The sequence below is a fragment of the Manis pentadactyla genome, chromosome 4 (genome assembly GCF_030020395.1).
Source record: "Manis pentadactyla isolate mManPen7 chromosome 4, mManPen7.hap1, whole genome shotgun sequence".
In the NCBI taxonomy this organism is placed as follows: domain Eukaryota; kingdom Metazoa; phylum Chordata; class Mammalia; order Pholidota; family Manidae; genus Manis; species Manis pentadactyla.
In genome coordinates this window covers 26,615,798-26,634,436 of record NC_080022.1, presented here as the reverse complement: position 1 = coordinate 26,634,436, position 18,639 = coordinate 26,615,798, and the positions used below count along the sequence as shown (strand labels likewise).

The window sequence follows — 18,639 nt, the reverse complement described above, 5'->3', positions numbered from 1 at the left end:
CTCTGGAGTGCCCTGCTGGCAGAGGCTAACAGAGATCCAGCTAGAGGAGCAGAAATGCGGCTTAAGGTTCCAGCTTCATCATCATAAAGCAGAGTAGGGATTATCAGTCGTGTTTATTCACATTGGAGTTCCTTCTTGGTTTTCACTTTTTCAAATCTTTCTCTAATTCTGGTTTAATATTGTTTTCTTACAGCTTTTATAATTTTATTTCTTTTAGTTTGGTTTGAAACATCAGGTTAATTTTTGTTTTGTTTAACAATTTACTGTTCTATATTTATAATTTTGTATCATATTCCACAACTCGTCTTCTTACTTAAATGTGAAGTGCATTTCCTGTACTTTTAGGAGGGAAAGACAAAATAACTTTTCTACCCTCAAGGCTCACAAAATCCTATTTTCGCAGTGACTAAAATAAATGACTAGTACTGCAATTTACTTCTCTTGCTTCTCTCACTTCAATCTGTACATTGTCTGTCCTTTGCTGTTATTGTCCCTGTCCTCAATTTGGTGCCTACTTTCCCTCCATGGCTTTCTATACAGAAAGCCAATACATTCAGACCTTAGAGCTACTTTTGAGTTTATCTCTCTCTTATCTTATTTTGGGATTGTGGGGATACCTTGTCACCAAGATTTGATATAGGAGTTGTGCAATGATTTTTGCTTTTGTGAAGGGATTTGGGGAGATTTAAAAACTACAAAATTGCTATTTTTGCTATCTTCTATTCTTTAATGCATTTCTGGTAGTTAATCTTTTCTCTAGGAATATTTGTGATACATTTGTATAAGGCATAGTATAGCACAGTGAGAGTATGGGCTGTGGAGTTACTGCCTGGGTACAAATCACTATTTACTAATTGTGTGATCCATAACTTCTTAGTTTCCTCTGTAAAATAATAGGTTTTGACATGACACATTATTTATCGAGAAAAATACTAGGTTAGACAGTTATTCAATAAAGATAGCTGTTTTAATTATTGTAGTTTTCTTTTTCCAGGTCTAGCTCTTATATTACTGGCTTTATAGTAGACTATAAAAAAAAGTAAAAACAAAACATTTGAAAATTATAAAAAACCAAAAAGCCACTCTTGAAAACAACTGTTGGCTCTGTGACAAGATAGAAACCATAACCACAAACAGCTAAAAAATAATGAAAAGAGGAAAACACATGATAGACAAAGGTGACTTCTGAGGAAAGTTCACAGTATTAAGCACTTTCACTACAAAACAGAAGAGTGAAAATATATGCAATAGGCATTCAATACTAGAGTAACTGCTTTTTTTAAAAAAGATAAAGCAGAAATCGATGAATTTTTAAAGTAGGAGTAAAATGACTATACCAAATGTTGCTAAGGATGTGGAACAGAGACACTCAGATATCGTTGGTGGAAATGGAAAAATGTTACAACTGAAAGGTCTAACTAAAGTGGAATATGCATACAGCCTTGACCCATTGAGGCTACTTCTAAGTAAATACCCTAGAGCAGACTTTCCCAACTCATGGGCCAGGGATGAGTGGATGGGTAAGGCCTTTCCTGGCTACAGCTTCCAAAGCCTCAGCTTTTATCCTAGTGCAGTATACAAATACTCTTTTCTGTATTATCATCTGTCTACATAAAAAGAGTTGGTAAGCAACATCTTCAGTATCTTTCTTCAACTTACACATAAGAAAGCAAAGTTTCATTGGAGTCAGGGCCTTATTTAATTCTCTGCTGGATCTGTAACCACTAGAATAATGTCTGGTATGTAGTAGTTGCTCAATAAATATTTGTTGAGTGTACAAGAGCAAACCACATATAAAAATGTTCATTAGCATATTATAAAATGAAAAATCAGAGACAATATAAAATGTCCATTTAAATAGAGAAAGGATGAACATGTATACTCATATAATGGAGTATTATTCAGCAACTAAATGAAGTAGAAATCCATGTACAAATTTCAAAAACACTGAGTGAAAAAACTAGAAAAATATGTACAATGAACTTTATATAAGGTTTATAAACATGTGAAATAGGCTACATTATTAAATGTAAAATTATACATGTGTGGAATGACATATACCAAATAATCACTACCTCTAGGGAAAACAGAAGAATGTTATCAGGAAAAGATGTGCAAGGGAGCTTTAACTTGATCTTTTACATTTTACTTCTGAAATAAGAATCTGAAGCATGGCAAAACGTTAAGATTTAATAGGACTAAATATTACTTGTTATATTCTTTGTATTTTTATGTTAAAATCAACCATAATTTTTTAAAAAGTAGGACTGGTAAGTAAATCTAAGAATGTGTACGAAAAACTAAAAATAAATCAGTAGTTGGCCTAATTAAGAAAGAAAACATGTATATAAGATCAATGAAGAAAATTAGTATAGGTATATATTAGAAATTAAGAGAATATTTTCTACAACCCTAAGCAAATACATTTAATAGAAGGCCTCAATGAAATGGATGCTCTTTCTAGAAAAACTACAAATAAGAATTAATGAGAGAGAAAACAGCAAGGGAACAGTGGCAGAGAAATACGCCTAAAAAAAAAGAATCCTGGTCCAGATATATCAACTACAACATTCTTTCAGATCTTTGAGGAAAAGATTTCCCATGATCTAAACTTTTCTAAAGTGTAATGATAAAAAAACAGTCTTTTCTTTCAGGGTTATTTGAAAACTAGTCATATTTATTTTCATAAAGTATATTAAGAATTCCTATTGTGTCACCTAGCCATTGTGTCAACCCAAACAGCAATATTTACAGTTTTAATGCTTAAGTGTGACAGTGCACAGAAAAGGAAATACAAATGGCTCAAGCAATAACCAAACTTAGTCTTAATAACCAGTACAAAATTCCACTGTGATTTTATCTCCACAGATATTAAAACACCATTATTCAACAAACTGACTGGCAAAAATAAAAATGTTTGATTAACATTGTTTATAAAGACTCAAAGAAACAAGCATCCTCACACATTTTTGGTGGGACTGTAAGCTGGCCCAATCCTAACAGAAAGCAATTTGCCAATATCTATCAAAAAGAAAAATGTGCAAGTCTTCTGACCCAGTAATTCCAATTTAAAATTTTGTTACAGTAATTCACTCATGTGCAGTGTAACCTGTGTACAAGGTTACTAAATACAGCATTATTTATAAAAGCAAAAGAATGGAAAGTAAAATGTTTGTCAACAGGGATTGCTCAAAAAATTATGGTCCATCCATACAATGAAACGTTATACAGTTGTAAAAAAAGAATCAAGAAAGCTATGTGCTGATATGAAACAATCTCAAGAGCATAATGCTAAGTGGAAAAGACAGGTTGAAGAATACTGTGCATTGTAGAGTACCACTTAGGAAAAATATCTCTACAAAGATATTTGAGTAACAGGTTAACACTTCAGGGAGAGGGAAATGGGTACTAAAAAAGGGAAGGAGACTTTCACTGTATTATTATTCTGTTTTTTGAATTTTGAACCACATGTTCTGATGAAAAAAAAAAATGTCTGAAAAGACAATTTTGAAATAAAAACTGTAACATCCCAACAGAAAAATAAAATTCTTTTAGATAGATTCAAATTAGCAAGTATTATATTTCTTTTGTCTGATGGATAAACTTTTCCACAATTCCATTGAGTCTTTCAGGCTCCATCAGTTTATTTGCCAATTCCTGCTCAATAGCCATTAGGGCCAGGCCACTAAGTTTCTCTTGTCCAACAGCACAACATAAATATGTTTTAAGACGAGGCAGTGTAGAAAATGAATTTTTGGCACTTGCTGAAGTAACTGGCCAAGACAAAGCAATATATAATAGCTTTGATATGCAAGGAATATTATTGTGAAGACCATGCTGAATAAATAAGTAGCCAAGATCGATGAAGGTGATACAATCATAATCTATGATAAAGTTGAGCTTTGCATATTGTCGATAAAATCTAAGTTCTGGGATGATGTCTGCATCAAGTTTATAGAATTCTTGGATGTGTTTGGCTGTTGCTTCATTTAAGGGTTCATTCCATTTCAGTAACAGTTCTGAAATTTGCTTCATTTTGCAATAATCAAACTCTGAAAAACATAAGTTTAAATTTTGTAAGATAGTATCCAATCCTTGGTAATAAATATTAATTTTATATTGTTCTTCTGTTGAGGTAGGAAAAACCATACTGTCTGCAATGCCAAGATCTATTGTTTTCTGGATTTTTCTTCTCTTCTGAAAAGATGGTCTTTCAACTTCAAAACCTTTACATGTTACTTTTTGACATATTTCCTCTGCTCCATCCCAGATAGTTTTGAAATAGACATCATTTCTTTCAGATGATAAACATTCAAAAATTGCTTCTATTTTTGAAGACAAAGAAAAAATGTCTATCATTTCACTTTGAAGCTCTTTAGAAAGAATTCCTGTAACACTTAGTACTCGATAAAGAAATTTCAAACAAAATATAAATTCAAATTTGGAAACCAATGTCAACAGATCACTCAATTCATCAGCCAAACTTGCGTTTGAAGAACGGCTTGATGAAACTTCCAGTGCTTCAATAATCTCTGGAAGACCTTCAATCACAGACAGTAATGTACGATCATGGACTGTCCAACATGATTGTGATGTATGTTTTTTGCATGTTTTGTTTTGACTTAGCTTACAAATATTTCGAAAATTTTCAGATAGTTCCCCAGACATATGAATAGTGTTGAACAAAGAACTGAGAGTATTTAAAGCACTTCGTAGTTCTTTTACTTCTTTGCAAAAACGAATCACTGCTAAATCCAAAAAATGTGCATAACAATGTATATATAAAGCTCTTGGCTCTTCCTTCTTGAATTCTGCTGCAATTTTATTAAATTTTCCCCTCAAATTAGTGGTACTATCATAGGCCTGGCCACAAATTTTATTCAAATCCACTCCAATATGCTGTAGGTATGTTCTAATAGTCCCATGTAAGTTGGCCCCAGCCATCTCTTCAACATCTATGAAACCCAAGAATCTCTCTTTAATTAAGATAGCTTTTGCTGTTTTTTGTGGGTATCTTACACAAATTGAAAACTGTTCTTTAGTGGTACTATCATTTGTTTCATCACATATTATTGAAAAAGCTGAGGAGACATTGATCTCATTCACAATATCTTGCAACATTTCAGTCTTTATAATTTCAATAATATCATTTTGAATCTGTGCACTATTATAGAAGTCAACTTGTGAATTCGTAAGTCGAAATATTTCTTCTCCTTTATCTTTTGCTCTGATTTCTAACAATTCTAAAAAATTGCCTTTATTCACAGATGAAATAGACTGGTCGTTTCCTCTTAAGGGTAAACACTGCTTTCCAAGAAATAAAATATTTTCAATTATAAGCTTTAGGTACTTTTTATTTCCTTCAATCTGTTTTGAATGAATAGATAAATTATCATTGACAGCTTCATCACAAAACTGGTATTCCCTCCAAAACTGCAGTGACTTCAGATGCATTTCACTTTTTTCATGCTTTCTGAATTTTTCCAGAGTTTTTTTCCAATTAGAAATTTCTTGGGTTGCAAATGACTCTCCTTCACAGCTAAAATTTTTCTGGGAGAACAACTGGCATGAATAACAGAATGTCACATCTTTTTTAACACTGTTTTCCAAATGCTGAAAATTTGACCACCAAGATTTTCTAATACTTCGTGATTTACCTTTAACTTTTTGTACTTTGGACGTAAATTTTGGGTGACATAGTCTATCATTTATTTTCATAGATTTCATATTATATGCAGCATCTTGGTTTGGCACTTGATCTTTTTGTACTTCTATACTGGAGCCAACTGTATGTTGACTGGGTATTGATGATGACGGTGAAAGGTCTGGCTGTTCTACACTATTAACACCACCACTACTTGATTCACTGGGTGAACTCTTAGAAATCTTTGGGAGAGAAAATGATAAGATAACATTTGTTTTAACAGGTTTCAAATAATCATATAAAAGGTCAGACACATCTAATACTATAATAAAATGAATGGGTGAGTTATAGTATGAGCTCCACTAGGGGGAAATATTAAGAATAATTTCTAATTTATTTGCAATCTAGATTCAGCATTAAATGTTCAAAGGATCTTTTGGTATGTAAATATAACAAAAATAATTTTCATTGCTCAGGTGACTCAAATTATATTTTAAAAAGTAGTAATAACCCAAAAGAAAAACTTGACTAACAATACATGTCTAAATAGTCTTACTAAAAATTTCAAGTCAAACTTGAGATTTTGGAAATTGACTGTGAATACCAAAAGATGTTTATTACTTAATGTTTCTGAGCTCAAAATATGAACAAATATACTCAGATACATACACACATGCACACATACAAAATATGCTTAAAAAGAAAAGACAGTAGCAAAAAAATTAAGAATAAAACTTACATCTGCAATGATATTTGCTGTTACTGAAGAAACTGTGCCTGCTAAAATAGAGCATAAATTCAAGGTCTTACAATCTATAAAACATCATCATCAACTACAATCACTTAGGTCACACCAGGCAATAAAAACAAACAATATACACATTCATCAAGGATGGCAAAACTGTGTCTATGTCAAATATCTTCACATCAATTTTTACCTTGTAAGACGTCAGAGTTCATGACAGGCAGGGCAGCATGAGTATCTGCCAACGACACTATATTGCTTATAACTGGAGTCATATCTTTCTTTGGAGAAGGGAGCTCTGTTGAAGCATCATGCACCATGGAAACATTGACTGATAAAAATAAAAAAAAGATTTCTCATCAACTAGGCAAGCTCAATCAATCAGAAAGCACTGTTTAATAATGTGTTTCAACAAACCATGCAAATATCTAATAGTGTTATGTATTGCTAGGCATTGGAGTAATTTTATTAGGGCTTAGGTATAACCACATTCTTTAGGATAACGTTAATGACATTAATTACTTTTTGTTAATTTACATTTCCCATTATTTTCTTTTACCTTTGTACACAATTTTTCAATCCTTTTATATTATCTGCTTGAAATTCCATACAAATCTTTACTATGAAATTACCCATGAAAAACAGAAAAGAGATTCATATAGAAATCTCCATTTCTAACTCTTCCAGAATTCATAAACCTCAACATGAATGGAGCTAAGGTTGGTGTCCAAGCTTGTACTGCGGAGATTTCTGTAATAAGCCAGTGTGAATGATGTACAAGCCCCAGGGGCATCAATCAGTCTCCTGTCTATGTAAATAGTCCTACATGAAGTCCAATGGTACTATGTGAGGCTCTTTGACTGATTACATAATTAGACCTGGATACTTTGTGTTTTTTTCTATTGGTGAACACAAAGTATTCCCAACTAGTTCTACTTCATATAAATAGCTGTGTTTTCATAAAGCAGGGTTAAATACAATATTCTACATCCTAATAAAACAATCTTTACAGATAAGTATTAAATCTCTGCTGGTGAAATAGCCTTCCATTTATACAAAACTACTGGAAAACATTTCTTTGCAATAAGTTTTGGATTGTTTTCACTTTTCCATTTAATTTGCAAATAAATACAGGTTATTAATTAAAGGAAAGCAATAATATTCTTTAACAGTTACTAAACCTCTGATAAGTGCTAAAAAAACATTACCAGTAGAAGATTCCATCTTAGCTTTATTATAAGCAGAGAAACAATTCACAGAGCAGAACAGTTCTGTCTTCCCCAAATCACAGGTGGTTTCAATCATTTCATCTGAGGACTTCAATGATTTGCAAAGAACAGATGTAAGTGTTTTGGCTGGTTTCTGTTTAGAAATTAAAATAATATTCATATTCCTTGCATATGACATATATTGTTAACAAATAGAAAAATACCCAATAATATGTAAATTGGTAGTCACTTTGGAAAGCAGTATGGAGGTTTTCTCAAAAAACTAAAAATAGAAATACCATTTAATCCAGTAATTCCACTTCTGGTAATTTACTTGAAGAAAATAAGATCACTAATTTGAAAAGATACATGCACTTGTATGTTTACTGTAGCATTATTTACTATATATATTTACTAATAGCCAAGATATAGACGCAACCTAAGTGTCCAATGATAGATGGATAAGTAAAGATAATGTGGTATATATACACAATGGAATACTACCCAGCCATAAAAAATAATGAAATCTTACCATTTGCAACAAGATAGACCTAAAGAGTATTAAGCTAAATGAAATGTCAGAGAAAGGCAAATACCATATGATTTCCCTTATATGTGGAATCTAAAATAGAAAACGAACAAACAAAACAAACAGACTCATAAACAGAGAACAAACTGGTGGTTGCTACAGGGGAGGGGAAATGGGGATATGGGCAAAATAGGTGAAGTGAGTAGAGGTACAAACTTCCAATTATAAAACAAATCAGTCATGGGGATGAAAGTACAGCATAGGAAATATAGTCAACAATTGTGTAATTTCTTTGTATGCTGACAGATGGTAACTACTCTCATCATGATGAACATTTAGTAATATATATACATAATGTCAATTATTTTTATACATCTGAAACCAATATTGTATGCCAACTATATTTCAATAAAAGTTAATAAAACTTTCCATTTATTGAGGGCTAAAAAAAGCCAAAACCTGCTACCACTGCTTAGTTAAAATATTACAAATGACAACCACATTGTTACACTTTCTAAAAAACCAGGTAAAAAGGCAATGTAGATTCTGCAATGAAGATAACTTATCAACTTGTTAGACAACTATTTGTATCATTTGTCAGATACAGTAGCAGCAGTAAAAATACACATTCAAGTAATGAAAAAAAATGGTCATAGAAGATGTCCATCATCCCAGTCAATCCAAAAGCTAACTGTATAAACAAAAGTCTTGTAATTATATGTCTTTCCTCAACACCAGCATGAGCATCAGAAAATATTTCTATTGGCACTAAGGAGGAGCCAAAAAAGGGTGCTTACTGTGTGTTACAAGATGCTGTGGGAACATTGTTTTTCTAGGCTAATTTCATGGTAGAGATTGCAAGCATATTATCAGAAAGCAGCACACAGTGAGAGGTACAGAATATAGTGTGTTCCATAAGCAGTAAGGGTGCAAGGAAAAGGATATAAGCTGTGAGGTTCACCGTGTATTCTTTATGGTGAGACAGGAACCATCATTCCTGGACTTAAGAAGTTAACACTGATGGTAATGATGAAAGAGAACTGCTTTTGGGGGCACAAAGTGCAAAGACAAATGAAAATCTCACACACAAGATTTTTAAGAAGACATTGGCAAAGGAACAATGAAAAAAAGAAGCAGAGTGTAATTTCGAAAATTTCTATTTTTATCCTTTATTAGTATAAATTTTTGTATTTTGAGAAATCTCCAACAATTCACCTATATTTAACATTAAGCACCAATAGTGGTATAATTTATCATTAATTTATTACTCATATGGGAAAGCTAATACTCAACTAGTATAATCTATTAAGTAGATGTAATTATAATAATTACAGTTATAACACACAATCCCTTTTTAAATTAAGGAGCTACCCCATTTTTAAATCCATAGCTTTGAACATTTTTTAATACTGATTATAGTTCACTAAATATCAGTTTTCCTCATTATCACACACCATCTTATATGCAGAGTATAGTGCAAGGAAGTACTTTTTAAATTCATTTACCCAACTCAGCCCTGCCCCACCCCACAGGCTGAATAACTGACTCGTAAAACAAGAAAAAGCCTATTTATTGAGTGTGAGGAATAAAGAAGCAATGGCATTTTTTTGCCTTTAGTAGGCTTCTATGCATTCCATTCTCCCATTTTGGTTCCTAACGCAGGTCCACTTTCTTATGGTGTGGGTATTCTGTCACAGAAAAGATGTGGCTCACAAATGATTTATTTGAATTGTTGAGACACGTTGCGAATCCCATCTTCAATTGCTTGTTTTCAAGAATTTATAGAGATAGAGTAAGGTCTCAAAGCATGATCTGAACAAGCAAGATATGTTAACAGCCTCACTTCATGAAAGGGGCTTGGCCCACTAATTGCATTTACAACAGTTAGTCCATCAAAGCAAGGCCAGCTTCTCTGCTCTTAGAACCACCCACCCAAAGCTCTCATATAGAAATAGAGGATTATTGTTTTATTTCCACCTATGACTGATTCAGAAAAAACATGTGACATTTTCATCTTAACCTTACTTAGGTATAATAAATAAATATTCTCAGTTGTACTAAAATCTAATCCCCATAATTTCCTGAGTGGAACTATTCACAAACCATGAATGGAAGGAACTCATCTTCAATTTCTCACTTGAGTCCTACACAGTCAAATTCAAATGGAGTGGTCCTCACTTTATGCAATGTATCTCTATTCATATCTGCTTATATGCTGTAAAACTCTCTGAACTATTAAAGCAATAGTTCTAAACTACTAGAACTACTGATGGTCCTTCCACCTGAAATATACAGAAGAGACTGGAGCTAGTGTTAACAGTAAGCTCCCTAGTTTACACAACAGCAGATGATTAGGTTAGCAGAGTGAAACTGAAAAACAGGCATTACTGCAAAGTCAACGTTTCACGTTCTGGTGTTTTACTTCATATTGAATTAGGATCAAAAAAGTAAGATTCAATAAAAACTCTGATATTTAATGATCAGAATCCCTAATGGTTAAAAAAAATTTGCAACTTACAACAGTAGTCTTCTGACACACGCTGCACTTGGTTAAAATGCCATTAGTACATACAGTAACAAAAGGTTTTCTTTTTTCTTCATATGATGAAAGACAAGATTGGCTGCAAAAACTTTTGCTAGAGGTATTATCTTCCAGCTGGACACTGATCACATCTTTTAGATTTAAAATGACACTAAAAATAAACAACAAGGGTACCATTAAACACGTTTATTACAATTTCTATTCATAAACGAAATCACTCCCTCAAACAATCCTCCCCCTTATTGTTTCATTTACCTGAAGAACTGTGAAAACAGTAGTAACAACATCAGCCTTGAAATAAGCAAGCCTGAATTTAGCACCTAGTTCTATCAGTAAAATTAAACAACAAGTCATTTATACTCCCTAAATGTTAACTTCCTAATCTATAAAATAGGGATTATATAATGACAGTGCAATTTGAGGATTACCTAGCTTGTGGTAGTCGGTGCTAGTGACAAAATGATGATGAAAATCACATATTTGTATCTGACCAACTTTGGAATCTACAAGACAGGATTTCAAAGTATGACCTGTATGACTCTGGAGATTCCCCAGATACTTCCAGGGGGTTGACAAGATAAAAATTATTTTCATAATATTAAGATGTTATTTGTTTTTTTCACTGTGATGACATTTCAACTGATGGTGTATAAGACCCAGTGGGCCCCTGGAATTCCACTCCTAGGTATATACCCCAAATAATTGAAAACACATTATCAAAAAGATTATGTATATGCATGCTCCTAACAGCTATTTTCCTAGCCAGATGATGGAAACAGCTCAAATGCTCATCAACAAATGAATGGATAAACAAACTGTGGTATATACATAGAATATTATTAGCTATAAAAAAAGAATGAAGTACTGATATACATGCTGTGACATGGGTGAACCTTGAAAGCATTAAGAAGCCAGACACAACAGGTCACATTTATGATTTCACTTACATAAAATATCCAGAATGGATAAATCTAGAAAAAATACATATTGGTGGTTGCTAGGAGCTGAGGGGAAAGAGGGAAATGGGGTGAAACAGCTTAATGGACAAGGCACTTTGGAGTGACAGGAATGTTCTGGAACTAGATAAAGGTGGTAGTTGCACAGCACTGTGAATGTACTAAATGCTACCAAATGGTTTTTAGTTACATAAATTTCACTGCAGTGAATTGCGAGGGGGAAGAAAAAAGCAATGGTGGGTAAAACTGCCATAGACTTAGCATGAATCAAGGTAGTGGCACCAAAATGTACTATTATTTGTTATTCACTATCATACATTCACTATAAAAATTACTCACTTTATTAAACTTGAGTATATCTTTTTAAAATTCTGGGTGATGAAATGCGACAGAGCATAAAGTATTTCTCCTGCACACCAAAGTATGACAGTTGTCTCAAGGAAAATTTCATGTGGGAATGTTAAGAATTATAGCCTTAGTTAGCTACTTTTTTTCAAGGAATATATTTTTACTTGAAAGAATGAACTCTTAAATGTTATCCAGAAGTGGCTACCTGGCAGGTATTTTCTTAAAAATGAATAAAGTAAGACTGTTACTTCAAGGAAAACAAATGGCAGCATTCACTGCCAGTGGTAAAATTCAAGCTTTCACTAAAAACTACAATTTTGGAAAGCTTGTATCTACCACCTCCAGCTTATTTACTTCCCAACACTTAAGACTTTCTTGATGAGATTGATTTTATTTTTTAAACAAATGTAATTTAAAAAATATTGCATAATGAAATATGTCAACATTTGGAAGATCTGCATAACTCAGTGAATCAGTATTTCCAAATGATGATACCATATAACAAAAATCATTCATAGGTAAAAGAGCCATTCAAAATATAAATAGATCAATGAATTTTAATGTAATAGTACAAAAAAATAAACTGACAAGGCTTTGATTCTACACTGCAACTAATCTTTAAGAAACTATTACTTGTTCTCTGGTGTAGTATCAGAGTACCCACAATTATCTGAAAGGCTATTAGAACACTCTTCCCTTTTCCAATTACATATTTGCAAGGCTAGATTTTCTTCGGACTTCAACGAAAACAACATTTTGCAACAAACTGAATGCAGAGGTAGATATGAAAATCCAGTCAGACATTAAAGAGGTTTGCAAGACTGATAAAATTATGTTCACTAAATTTTCCTTAAAGTATTTCTTCTCCCTAAATTAAAAATATATGGCTACTTTTCATAAGAAATATTATTTTTGTCAACATGCACTGAGTTTACTATTCTTAAATTAGTTAATAATTAAATAGTTACAAATGTTCTCTGTTTTAATTTCTAACAGTATATATTGGTAGATACAACCTACATAAACTAAAGCTCTTTGGCTCTTCAATAATTTTTAAGAGTGTAAAAGGGTCCAGAGACCAGAGTATTTGAGAAATGCTGTTACAAGAAATACCAAGATACCTAGCTACCTAGAACCCTCGGTATATCAATCTTTCAGGATTAAGTTTCCCAGATAAAATATTCCTGAAATCAACACTATTTCAACACTTCAACATTTACAAAATTTTAGTGTATTATGATCTTTCTGCCTTCTTAAAACAGCACCAAGAACAACAGGCTCATTTTATTACCACAACTTCAGTTATTTTACTGGCTTAGAATATAACTCTAAAAGTAGTATCTGAGCACTCTCCTTGTTTTTCAGTTGATGAATTTCCAGGCATTCATTGAGTGCCAGGTAGTGTTTAGGTCTTGGGGATATAGAGATGAATATAATCTGGTCCTTAGTATCAAGAGGTTCATAGTCTAACGGGGGTAATATCAGTTCTTTAAAAATATTAATTTTATGATCAATGCTTTGGGAGTTATGAACACTATGAAAACACAGACCATGGAACAATTAATCTGGGTGGGTGGAAGCAGTAAGAGGAGAGGAAGGAATGGTGTGGGAATAGACAAGAGGTAAAGATGTTTGAGGCAGATCTTTAAGACAGAAAGAACAGCCAAATGGAAAGGGAGGCACAAGAAACTGCACTGGCAGAAGCATGGAAGTCTGAAATACTTATGGTTTTTACTGCTATCAGCATATTAGATTGCTGACTTCTAATCTACTAAGGCCTTATAAATTTAAAAAATTAAAAAATGGATTTTGTTCAAAGTGCCTAAAATCAAACAAACTCTGAGCATTAAGTCTGAACAACTTTCCTACAAATAAATGCTACAGTATTCGTGCATGAGCCTACTTTAACTGATTGCTTTCAGGATCTCTGGTTGGTTCTACCTGGGATACTGAAGTGTAGAAATGACACTTTTTAAATGCACAAGCTCTCAAAAAAGTCTTCTCTTTCTAAAATAATTTAAAATGTCATATTCAAAGCTATCTTTCATTTGGTTTACAAAATAGAATTGAAAACTGCATTAACTCAAAACATTTTAAATCACTGCTAAAAGAAAGCTCAACAATAACTGATAATTAGCTAAAATCTTGAAAACTATATATAATAATACAAGAGGCTAATGAATGTAGAGTGAAAAAAGTTTTGAAAAAAAGCACTGGTTACTCTGAACAACAGATGGCCTCTCCTAGTCTAAGCATTACTACTTTTATACCAATCCATAAAATAGTATTTTGTACCAAAAAACACTTTATTCCAAAGGAAGTAAAACCTGTTTCATAATTTTGCTTATATTGGATTTCTTTGCCTTAGAGAACAACTTACACACGAAATCTTTCCTGCCTTAGCCTTTTCAAATCTGTCTAGGAGATCTGAAGATGTATAATGGATAAACTCCAAATACAGCAACATGATACCTTAACTTCTCAGGGCCTCAGTTTCCTCAAAACTCAAAGAAAATGTTGGGACTGGATGATCTCTAAGATCCCTTCCAGTTTTATGATTCTGCAGAAAAAGAAAGCAGGCTGAAGAAAGTGCCATACAGCCCATAGCAAAAAAGAAAAAAGACAAAGTATAGTACTGAAGGGTTGAAAAAGCACAAGGAAAATGTAAGTAGAATTCTGGGCAGTAAGACTTGATACAACAGATTAACACTTGAAGCAGCAGCCAAATGGGGAGCTGAAGCAACCAATAAAAAGGGTTTGTGAGTTTGTTAGGAGAATAATAATAGTGGTATTTACTGAGTTCCTATTACATGTCAGTATTGTTTTGATCACTTAAATGTATTTAATGCTCATAATTTTATGCACATTTAGCAAAACAGATGGGAATACTAAGATGTTCTTAATGTTTTTCAAACTTTAGTATGTATATGAATAACCTAGGGATAAATGAAAGTCTAGGTGAGACCTTAGGTTATGCATTTCTAAGAAGCTCTCAGATGACGCTGACATAGCTGCTAAGGGAACACACTTTGAGAAGCAAAGTTTAACTAAATGGAAGAAACTAGATTTCAAATTATGGCAATCTGATTGCAAAATAAGACATTATCTGAAAGGAATTTAGTTAGAAGCAAAACTAGCTGCCTATATGTTTTCTTGTTCTGAAACAAAGACACTTAAAACTTAGTATTAGCATTTAATGAGTACTAACAAACCAGAATTATACTATGATAGAGCTCTCAAAGCACTGATCCTTTATACATCTGAGAGTAGAGTTCAAAGTTCTGGATATTTTCCACTAATTCATAATGAAATTACTACTGTTTCCTTTTTCTGCAACTAAATTGCCTTACACATATGTAAAAAAAAGTTAGCAACAAAGACTCTAACAATAGTCACAGAAATCCTAAAAGATTATGTACATATATGTATGCTTACCTATGGCTAGTCAATTTTTTGAAAGAATTAAGTAATTTCACTTATCATTCATCACAAGAGAAACATACCATAATTTTACACCTTGGAAGATCCAAAATAACTGTTAATTTTTTAATAAGTTGCTTCCTATACAGTTAAATGATGAAATAGAATGGATATACAATAATCTCACTTATTTCAAGTGAAAAGAATAGGAAAGTAAATTTTGGAAGTCATATTATTTATAGTTAAAGAGAAACAAAACTCCTCACATTTTAAGTTTTGCAAATCTCTCAAAAAAACCCACAATATTTCTGGAGAATCTATTAGAGAAACTGAAAGCAGAAGCAGCTTTTCACTAAACTATGGTGAAAAAAAATGAAAACGTAGAAAATTACAACCAAGACTTTGATCAAGCCCTATCTATGTAGGGAAGTAAAAGGGGGCATAATTTAGAAGTATATACTTGGAGCAGTTTGAACAAGTTCTCTTGGGAAGAGCTGGTGAATTGGCAGATGAAATGTATTCAGTGATGCACGGTGTGGAACAGAAAAGCTGAGTAGACCCTTTCCTCTGATAAGCTGTTTGGCCCTTCTGAAGGATTTTTTTACAGCCGGAACAGGAAACCTGAATGGCTGTGGCTGAAACTGAAGGAAGCATTTTATTCACGCCAGATGATGCCAGAGAAAGCTGAATGCCTGCAGTCAACTGTGAAGCTATAAACACAAAACAGAAAGGGAAAAAATTAGTATTTACATAAAACTATGCATTCTTTCATTTTCTTAAAGAGGTTACTTTCTGGACTTGAAACCCAAAACAAGCAGTGCACTATTCAAAGGCATTCTAAAGAAGTAGAGTAAGTGGCTACCATATTGATCAGAATAAATAAGGTTAATTTAAATAATTCTATTACCACTGTCTGAAAATGTAGTGTTTATTTTCAGTTCACTCTCCTGAGTTTTGGGCGGTTGGGCTTGACAATACTCCTACAAAAAGAGTTGAAAATAATGAATACAGTGTTTAAAACAACCAGTCATTTGATAAAAAATGATAAATTATGCTCAATTCTGTTCAGTGAATTGTACCGCTGAATTGAACCATTATACGTACATAGGTAAGCATCCCCCTTTTGATGACCTTTGGCTGATAACACCAATTACGATGTTATTGTCTACTGTACCTAGATGTGACTTCAGAAATTTTTGTTAACACAGTCCCTCAAGCTACTACAAATAGAGTAGACATAATAAAATGACACCTCCTTGTTCTAATCCTTAATAGCTAATTGTCTTCATAAAGACCTTAAACACAAAAATTGTTAGACTGAGCTGAATGAGTTGTACAAAGAAGGATTTTTTCAGAGCAGTAAGCAATCAATCTAAACTTGATCTATGTGTTTGAATGTTCATGGGTTGGAGAAGAAACAGATACTTCTCAGATGGACAACATTCCCCAGTATCAATAACTCAACAGGAGTCATATCCTTACTTGATACTGATTTACTTTAGGCTATTTCTAAACGATTTATTTTATTGTTTTATTAGAATATATAATATATAATATATTTATTAGAATATAAGGAAATTTGGCTTTACAGAACACTCAGAGCTTGAGTCAGTTTATCCTTTTTTAGGTTTTTAGCATGTGATGTGTCTCAAAAATTTAAGAATGTACATGAAACTAATTTGGATGAAAAAATTGTACATCAAACTAAATCTGGATGAAAAAATTGTAAAGAAAAAAATTATATGAATTTAAAATGTACTAACTACACTACCTAATGCAGGTAGTTGCATTAAATTAATTATATTGTTTCAAGTTAAGAAAAATGAAAATAAACGTGTTAACCTTAGTGATGTCCATGATACCCTAAGCAGTTCTTTTATCAACCCAAAAACTTCCATCCAACGCATCCATTCTCTCAAATCACATTCTTGCACATTCGTTACGGCACTCAATATCACATAACTTGTATTAATAATCAATGGCTTTGGAGGCAGATAAAGATTTAAGATTTCCAGCGAATAAAACAGCATCTGCATAGCTAAAATTTATAATGAAATGTTGCTCTAGAAAAAAGAAAGGTAAAATATTTACCTGAGCATTGTCAGGTTCCGTCTTAATTTCATCTAGCTGCCCCAGGTGTGGTGCCCCTGCCTTGTCGTCACCTTCACCATCTATCGGTGATTCTTTCATCTTAGTATCTGAGGCAAAGGAATCCTCCAGGTCCAAACTAATGGTTTCTTCTTGGGGAACAGTTTCCAGATTCCTTAAATAAAATATGAATTGATGAAGAGTCTGATTTAAAAGTAGTCCTTTTAAATATGGTAGTTTTCTGGAAGCACAAAAGGGTCTTTAGACAGCTTGACCTCCAGGTTCCTTCACAGTACCAACACTGGCTTCCTTCCCTTCATGCCTCCCCAACATAGCTTTGCTTTACACTTCCTGGGTACACACACCTCTACGCTTTCTTCTGGGACTAGTGTTCACTTCTATAAAACTATAGCATAAATCCACCAAACACACAAGTTTATTTTTAACTTAGGTTGAAGAAAATGTAAAGCCTTCTGAGTTTAATCCAATCACTTATACTCACCACCCTCTCTTCCCTACTGCTCTCTCACAGAGTCAGTTGTCACCTGTACCTTCAACTACTCTTCCCCTCCCTAGAGGTTCCTCTCCTGTAAGTATTTAAATAGATTGAAAAATCCAACTTCTAAAGCTATTGCCGTCTGGTTACTCCTTTCCTCATTCTTGAAATTCTCTCCTTAGATTACTGTGACTTCAAGACCTATTTCTCCCCCTACCTCTTTGCCAATTTGTCTTATCAAATGTTTCACCTACTTCTAAAATATTTGTGTTCCTCCAAAAGCACAAATCCTCTCACTCACTCTGTGAGCACACAAAAACTTGGATTCAACTATCACCTACAGGCTAATTTTCTCCTACATTCCTGAACTTCAGCCCATATACCCAGTTGCTCCTTAAATATCTCCACTGGATATTCCACAGGTTCCTCAAACTCAAGAAATTTAAAGCTATATTCTTATATAATCCCCATAAACCTGCTTTACCTGTGTTCCCTTTCTTGGTAAATGGCTCTAACATATACACCCCATTTCCCAAGCTAGAAATCTACGAGTGGTCCTATGTTATACTTACAAAGTCCCTACATCTAATCATCAAACTGGATCAAACACACCTTCTAAATGTCTTGAATCTTCTCATTATAACTCATGCCTGACCACCCTCC

At 33.1% G+C, this 18,639-nt stretch overlaps 1 protein-coding gene across 4 annotated transcripts in view; it reads right to left on the bottom strand.

The window, feature by feature from the left end:
• Positions 1–2,656: 2,656 nt before the first annotated feature.
• ZMYM1 (zinc finger MYM-type containing 1) overlaps positions 2,657–18,639 on the bottom strand; it is a 39,038-nt gene continuing 23,055 nt past the window's right edge. For 2 of the 4 annotated variants that reach the window (XM_036911954.2, XM_036911958.2), the window contains exons 2-9: positions 17,484–17,655; positions 16,300–16,372; positions 15,853–16,102; positions 10,645–10,819; positions 7,598–7,751; positions 6,583–6,720; positions 6,384–6,424; positions 2,657–5,886 (exon numbers count right to left, since the gene is read on the bottom strand). In XM_036911954.2, coding sequence (XP_036767849.2) covers positions 3,577–5,886; positions 6,384–6,424; positions 6,583–6,720; positions 7,598–7,751; positions 10,645–10,819; positions 15,853–16,102; positions 16,300–16,372; positions 17,484–17,655 — 3,313 coding nt within the window. In that variant the 3' untranslated portion in view covers positions 2,657–3,576. Of the gene's footprint in view, positions 5,887–6,383; positions 6,425–6,582; positions 6,721–7,597; positions 7,752–10,644; positions 10,820–15,852; positions 16,103–16,299; positions 16,373–17,483; positions 17,656–18,639 lie in introns of those variants that run through there. The other 2 variants (XM_036911957.2, XM_057499992.1) reach the window with 2 other exon arrangements.